At 34.4% G+C, this 7,433-nt stretch overlaps 1 protein-coding gene across 1 annotated transcript in view; it reads left to right on the forward strand.

The window, feature by feature from the left end:
* Positions 1 to 7,086, forward strand: part of LOC111219353 (synaptonemal complex protein 1-like) — a 17,012-nt gene extending 9,926 nt beyond the window's left edge. Inside the window, exons 9-35 of the mRNA XM_022741987.1 lie at positions 131 to 204; positions 323 to 381; positions 489 to 555; positions 709 to 782; positions 879 to 987; positions 1,244 to 1,338; positions 1,422 to 1,606; positions 1,706 to 1,773; positions 1,853 to 1,914; positions 2,025 to 2,141; positions 2,257 to 2,361; positions 2,949 to 3,052; positions 3,156 to 3,273; positions 3,399 to 3,469; positions 3,552 to 3,633; positions 3,736 to 3,831; positions 3,952 to 4,041; positions 4,152 to 4,268; positions 4,354 to 4,464; positions 4,555 to 4,647; positions 4,753 to 4,827; positions 4,949 to 5,035; positions 5,122 to 5,268; positions 5,501 to 5,554; positions 5,692 to 5,760; positions 5,850 to 5,957; positions 6,287 to 7,086. Coding sequence (XP_022597708.1) covers positions 131 to 204; positions 323 to 381; positions 489 to 555; positions 709 to 782; positions 879 to 987; positions 1,244 to 1,338; positions 1,422 to 1,606; positions 1,706 to 1,773; positions 1,853 to 1,914; positions 2,025 to 2,141; positions 2,257 to 2,361; positions 2,949 to 3,052; positions 3,156 to 3,273; positions 3,399 to 3,469; positions 3,552 to 3,633; positions 3,736 to 3,831; positions 3,952 to 4,041; positions 4,152 to 4,268; positions 4,354 to 4,464; positions 4,555 to 4,647; positions 4,753 to 4,827; positions 4,949 to 5,035; positions 5,122 to 5,268; positions 5,501 to 5,554; positions 5,692 to 5,760; positions 5,850 to 5,957; positions 6,287 to 6,424 — 2,575 coding nt within the window. The 3' untranslated portion in view covers positions 6,425 to 7,086. The remainder of the gene's footprint in view (positions 1 to 130; positions 205 to 322; positions 382 to 488; positions 556 to 708; positions 783 to 878; positions 988 to 1,243; positions 1,339 to 1,421; positions 1,607 to 1,705; positions 1,774 to 1,852; positions 1,915 to 2,024; positions 2,142 to 2,256; positions 2,362 to 2,948; positions 3,053 to 3,155; positions 3,274 to 3,398; positions 3,470 to 3,551; positions 3,634 to 3,735; positions 3,832 to 3,951; positions 4,042 to 4,151; positions 4,269 to 4,353; positions 4,465 to 4,554; positions 4,648 to 4,752; positions 4,828 to 4,948; positions 5,036 to 5,121; positions 5,269 to 5,500; positions 5,555 to 5,691; positions 5,761 to 5,849; positions 5,958 to 6,286) is intronic.
* The last annotated feature ends 347 nt before the right edge of the window (positions 7,087 to 7,433 follow it).

Below are 7,433 nucleotides of genomic sequence, written 5' to 3' on the forward strand. Positions count from 1 at the left end.
AAAAATGCTCTGAGACACAATGAGCATGCTCTGTAAAAGCCAGATGAATGTGACAATCTGATTTTTAAATATAAATGTTTTGTTTACTTCAAATATTTTGTTTATACAAAATTCCAAATTTTAAATGCAGAAACAATGCAACCAGGAACTTGTGTAATATACTGAAAGACACTTGTCAGCGGTCAGCTAAGAATATGCAGCTGTGTAAGTAAAAAGTGCTTTAAATTCTTCTGCCCATATATATTTGTCAGCCATATTGTTAAGGTGCTGAGAATATTGACACATTGCTACATATTTTATAATTAAATTCTACATTTTGTAGTTGAATCTGAAAGAGAGGAAACACATCACCTGGTTATGGAAAATAGTGAGAGCATTCAGGTAAAACACTTCTAAATTTATCAACAAATTTTATAAATTATTTTTTGGACAGGAGCGAGTAAAAGGGTAGGACATGAGGTTTGATGCAATTTAACTTTTTTCTGTAGAAACTGATTGCAGCATTCGAAAGCCTTCGTATTCTAGCAGAAGCTGATCAACAAGAGATGCAGAAAGGTATTTTTTTTCTCTTTATGTTTATTAGGCTATTCAATACAGTAATCCTTCAGAAGGATTCATCCTAATGATATAGGATGAATTAATGATAGATCGACAAGCAAGATAACATGTCCACCAGCAAGAAAATTTATCATTTTTATCTTTTTCCAGTGAAAGAGGGCTTGCTGCAATTTGAAGAGCTAAAAGAGAAATATTGTCAAGAATATGCCATGAAGGAGGAAGAGGTTAGTTCAGAAAAGAGAGACCAGTTTATGTGGGAACTTGTAACATGTAACCACAGGTTTTGAAACAAAACATAAGGACTGATGCTGTATTCACAGGTGGCTGGGCTTCAGATAAAGCTTAAGAATACGGAAAGTGGACTAGAGAAAGTCCTGCTTGACCTCCATGAAACCCAAAAGCATTGCAAACAACTCCAAGAGACAACAAGTAAGATAACATTAGCTTTCTAAATTCTGAACTATCTGTTATAACATTTCTTAATTCTTTTTTGTGCAGTCTTAGGCCTCTGGGGTAACTGCATTTGACAGAAAAATATATATAACCTTGTAATTATTCATTTTTTTATCCAATGTTCAGTTCAAGTCAAGTTCAATGAACTTGAACTTGAACAGTACTGAAATGGTTTTATTCGTGATTTTTTGAGGATACCAAAGATTACATCATATATTTACTATCTTTACAGATCAACAAAATGAACTTCTCAAAAGCTCAAAAGCTGAACAGGAATCCCTTCTTCAACAACTGCACACTGCTGAGCAGAGCTATGAAGAAACTCAGGTGAGTGTGTTAAGATTCTTGTCAGTCTCAGGGCTCTGTTGTGTTCTATCTGCTTTGACTGAGACATTATTGCTCCCTTAAAGAAAAATCGTGAAGCTATTGCTGCAGCCCTGGAACAAAGTAAAGAAGAATATGCACAGATCATCCAAAGCAAAGACTTAAGCTTGCAGGAGCTCAGCAGAGTTAAAAATCAACAAGCAGAGAAGCTGGAGCAGATTCAGACAACCATTAAAGAGCTACAGGATTCATTAGCCCTAGAGATACAGAGGTATTATTAACTCCTGAAAATTCACAGTATTTTCCAGACCAAGTGCAATTTTTCCTCCTATCATTAAATTTTTATTCATTCTTTGCACTAATTTTCCAGGGCCAAAGAACTGGAGGATAAACTAATGGCAAAAAACAACGAACTTGAAAGGAGAAACACACTTTTACGTATGTCTAACTGTCTGAAATATGTATATATTTTTATTTGATGCTCTGTCAAGCCAAAAGAAAATGTTTTGCTCAACAGGAGAGACCATGGACCAGAGTGCAAAGAAAGATGGGCAGATCAAAATCCTTGGAGATGAACTGGTAAAATGTGTTTTAAAGTTGAGGAAGAGTTTCTTTGCTTTTTAAGTTGTTCATTTTAATCTAAACTCCACATTCGTTGTAATCTTATCTCTATGTGGTTGTGTTCCAAGGACATCAAATTAAAATCCATTGAGTCCATGAAGGGTAAGATTGATGTAACTGAAGTCAGAGTGGAGGAACTCACAACAAAGCTTTCAAAGAGAACCGAAGAGGTCAAACTATTTAAGGTGATATAAACAGATGCTTCGTCTCAGAAAAAAGGATGTTTATTTGATAGTCTAATCCAGATTCCTTAAATAATATATATATATATATCAATATGTGCCCTTTTTATTGATGCAGAATGAAGCAGAGATGGCCTTTGCTCAAAATGATCTACTGAAGAAGGCTTGTGAAGCTGCTGAAAAGGCAAAAGAAGATTTAAAGGAGAAGTCAACTGAGACAGAGGTTTTTGACATTAATGGACACACAATGCTTCATAATGATGCCTGTTGTGAAAGTAGTAAATGCTTTCTTTGTGCTTTTTCTGTATAGTATGAACATCTGCAGGAGAAAATTACAGAAAAAGAAAAACAGATTAAAGCTGTTGAAACAAAGGTAATTTAAAAAAAAAAAAACACACAAATAAAAATGCTGTTATTATTGATGGCCATTTTCTGGANACCGAAGAGGTCAAACTATTTAAGGTGATATAAACAGATGCTTCGTCTCAGAAAAAAGGATGTTTATTTGATAGTCTAATCCAGATTCCTTAAATAATATATATATATATATATCAATATGTGCCCTTTTTATTGATGCAGAATGAAGCAGAGATGGCCTTTGCTCGAAATGATCTACTTAAGAAGGCTTGTGAAGCTGCTGAAAAGGCAAAAGAAGATTTAAAGGAGAAGTCAACTGAGACAGAGGTTTTTGACATGATTTCCATTTTCTTGCTCCACTCATTATCTCTTACCCAATGTGGAAATCATTTTTGGGAAATTATTTTTATAATGAAAAAAATTCAGTGATATGTTGTGTTTTTATGCTCTCAGATCAAAGTGCAGGAGCTAGAGGCAGAGTTGTTTACTGAAATAAAGAAAAATAAAGAACACACCTTTCAAATGGAGCAACTGAGGAATGACATTACACTGCATAAGTGAGTTCTTAATAGCCAGCCATTCCACAATATTGGCTTATTGAATATTATATTGAAGTGTTGAAATCTTAATGTCTAATGTTTAATTTATGTCATTTTGAAGAGTAAAGTATGAAGAGCTATTATCCAACTTTAATGAGCTTCAGTCTGAGAAGATGGCCATTCAACAGCAGTTTGAGAGTGAATCCTCTAGTGTGAAAGCTGTTGAGGCAAATATGAAGGTCTGAATTACCAAATGTGACTTTCATGACACCTATTTCATGTGTGCAGTAGTTATGTGTTTTATTTAGTCATTATTTACTGTACATACAGTATGTGGCAAGTTCTTACTGTTTTGACTGATCAGGTGAGCGAGGAGAAGACTGTGAAGCTCACAAGAGAAATTCATAGACTCAAAGAAGAAAACCAATGTTTACGGTGAGTTTGCAGGTTAGAGACCTACACATTTTTGACATTGTGTAGTCTTTGAGATTTAGATTTGTATATTTTCATTAAATAGAGAGGAAGCAAACTCCATTAAAACCAAAATCCAAGAGAAATGTCAAGAAACTGAGACTCTGCACAAGAAAATGGAAGAAAATGTAAGAATGCCAACAAAATCGATTATTAATGGACACACAATGCTTCATAATGATGCCTGTTGTGAAAGTAGTAAATGCTTTCTTTGTGCTTTTTCTGTATAGTATGAACATCTGCAGGAGAAAATTACAGAAAAAGAAAAACAGATCAAAGCTGTTGAAACAAAGGTAAAAAAAAAAAAACACACAAATAAAAATGCTGTTATTATTGATGGCCATTTTCTGGAACTAATAAGAAATATTTTGTTTTTCATCTGTTTTTCATCAAAAAATTGAAACTGTAGATATACAATACTTGAGATGGATTTGTTTTTTATTTAGCTAAACAGTTCACTTGTATATTTTCAGAATAAAATACTGAAGAAACAAATAACAAAGGAGATTGCAAAATCCAGTCAACTTGAAAATGTGGTATAGTGATGTTTTTTTTTTAATCTTTTATCTATTTGTAATATCAATAGGAAAAATTTAAACCAATAAGTAATACTCTGTTTAATGTAGATGCTTGTTTTTGTCTTTAGATCAGCAGTCTTCATGATGAGTCCCAGAACCTTGAAAAACTGAATGAGGAAATCCATCAGAAATTGCTCAAGGATCTTGAGTACAAATCCACCTTTGCAGCAGAACTTGAGAATGAGGTTGTTACTTGAGGTTACCAAAGTTATTTGGCATATTTTTAGCTCCCAGAATATAAATTAAGAATAAAATCATCTTGTCTTACAGGTACAAAAGATCAAATTAACAGCAGCAGAGGCCATCAAGAACAAGGAAGATGCAGAACTTAAGTGTCAACACAAGATAGCGGATATGGTTGCACTGATGGAGAAACACAAGGTAAGGTCATTATAAAGTATATTCTGTCCAAAAATGGTCTTGTACAGTATGAGTGTCAGTCCAGGAAGGAACTTGACTTGTCTTTACTAGAGCCAGTATGACCGGATCGTTGAAGAAAAGGATGCAGAGCTTGATGAGAACAAGAAGAAAGAGAAGGAGGCTGTGTCCCAGAGGAAATCACTGGTATGAGGCAAAAAATTATAAATAAAGATTTATCACTATCTATTTACTGTTAGATAATGAATCAGTTATATCCTAATATGTCTGAAATCAAATTCTTAAAATCAGGAGTTGGATCTTTCAAAACATAAGACTGAAAATGAGCAGTTGAAGAAACAGCTGAAGACTGAAACAACAAAGAAGGTATGCCCCAGTTAGAATCCATTATAGTTTTATTTTTGGCTTTTTACTGAAACAGGATGTGCTTTAACTTTTGAGAGACAGTTCTTTTTTTCTTTTGAGAAACACTTTTCGTTGCTATTAGGAAAACCTGCAGAAGGAGCTAACTGATTTGAAGAAAGAAATGTCATCAATGGAAATCACTCAGGTGTCAGAAGCAGAGAACAAGCAGGTACAAAGTCAGTACATCTGCAAATATGCTGCCACTGATGACGTTGTTTGTCATCATTTAACCAAGAAGTAATCTTCAAATTCTAGTCACCTGCCTCAAACTATAAACAAGGACGATGTTCAGAGACTCCAAAAGACAGTGCTTCAAAGAGACGCATATTTGAATTCTCCAAGACCAGGAAAACTCCCTCCTACTGCAAAGATAATGGAAGTGCTGCAGTTATGAAGAATGCTGTGAGTTTAATCTACTCAAATGTTTTTAGATAGGCAAAGTAAATTGTCTCATTTCAGCTTTATACTAAATTGTTGAGATGAGTCGGAAAATAACTCATCAAGCTGTCATAACTAATTTTCGATTCTTCGGTAATTATTACTGGAATTTTAATTGGCATTTTCAGGCTCAGGAAAGTTTAAGTAAAAATACTGTGTATCACATATTCAGACCATCATGTCTTTTATGGTTCAGGAATCTGACACTGAATCCCTCAGAAAGTCATGTGGAACAACACCAAAGAACAAGGTAGATGACAGTTTAATCTGTTCATAAAGTAAATATGGCAATGATAATTAAGACAACTATAATCTTTTGCTTAATCTGTGTCTCTGTTTACTGTAGCATTCATTCTAAGTAAAACTGACCCTGACTTTGTATCATAGGATGCTCACACTGAAGACCTGAAAACCCCGAGTATGACAAACAGGGTTGGCGGAACATCAAAGATCAAAGTAATATACAGTATCATTCTGACATTTTCCAAAATGAATAAAAATATCAATGGCTTTTGCGGACATTTACTCTTTGAATTCACTTGCAGTCCTACAGGATAAGGACACCACCTTCCGCTGAAAAAGCAGCACACTGGGGGAAGAGCACCTTTGAGTTTGACCCCAAGTCTGACAGCTCTGATCAAAATGATCTATTGGTGAGAAGTGTTTTTATTGGTTCAGAGTTTATTGGTCAGAAGTATACAGTATCATACCAGCCTGTTGATTTTGTGAATTTAATGTGATTTTTGTGCAAGATTGACAGAAGAGCTGATTTGGCTTTCTATTTGTCTTCCTGACAGACCTTTGAAAATGCACCCACGCTCAATTTTTCTGCTCCGCACTGTAAACTCAACACCATCAAAAAGGTAACACACTTCCATAGTGGTGTAATGCCATTTAGATATTATCTTTATGCATTTTATGCACAGACAAAGTTGAAATAAGCCCTGTAGTTTTTATTTATACTACATCAACTTTTATTCAGATCCAGAGCCCTGTCACTAAATCACCAGGGAGCTTGTTGAAGCTAGCTGCAATGAAAAGGGTGAGAGATGCTGGTTGGACCGCAGTGACACGCGGTGACAAGAAAAAGAAGAAAAACAATGAGAAGATCTTTGCATAAGTAGTGCTGTTACAGGTCAGATAAACCGTATTAGCAATATTACACAGGTTTAGGAGTTGATACTCAAGTAAACTTGATATCTTAACATACATAGATGGTTTTGTTAGGGATTAAATATAACATAATAATAATAGTAACAGGCAAATATATTTCTTTACATGCAGAGAAAATATTGTTATGGATCAGTTAAACAGTATTGTTTGTGACATGCAGATTTAGGTGTTCATGTTCTAGCTTTTAAGCAAGTTTGCTTGAGATTTGGAGATAGATTTTGAGTGAAGTTACCCTCCATGTTAAGTACTTTGCAATAAATTCTATTCTATGAAATAATTTATCTTAACTAATATACACATGAAATCTCTATTTTGAACAAGTTCATATTGTTGGTGTTGGGAAAGAGTAGTTGTTATGTATTACTCTCTTAGTATATTTATCTATCCTAGAGTTGACAGTGAAATCAGTAAAAGTAATGTTCAAATTGATCTTTTTTGTTCCTTTTTGAATGTTCTTCTCATCATCATTTTCTCTTCCTCTCAGACATTAGCCTCTCATAAAGAGCTTAAATGTCAATGTGAAATTTCAGTCTTGAAATTGTATGAATTCGTGGATGAGGAAAAATGTCCGTGTCCATGTCTGTTATGTATTAAAGGTGACATCTCAAACTGTAGTTAACTGTCTGTCCTCAGTGAAGGAATTCAAGGTGAAATTGAGATTGGTCTTTTGGGGCTGTAGGTACATTATTATGATACACAAAGAAAATCATTTTAGTAATCAACGTCTACAGTCTATGTGCCACATTAGATCACATATAGTTGCTATTCTTAACAACGTATTAAGTCTTATATCTACATAAGGCCTTCATGGGGTGATTTAAGCACTTGGGTGGTTATGAGGTATTGGAACAGGTTCATGTTTGACTGTTCAGACTGTGACTCCATTAGTAAACTCCTGTACAACAACAGCTTCAAATCCTGTGATCCTTTTGTTATGCATAATGCATGTCACGTTC

This window comes from Seriola dumerili, unplaced genomic scaffold (assembly GCF_002260705.1).
Source record: "Seriola dumerili isolate Sdu_G_001 unplaced genomic scaffold, Sdu_1.0 BDQW01000066.1, whole genome shotgun sequence".
Classification (NCBI taxonomy): domain Eukaryota; kingdom Metazoa; phylum Chordata; class Actinopteri; order Carangiformes; family Carangidae; genus Seriola; species Seriola dumerili.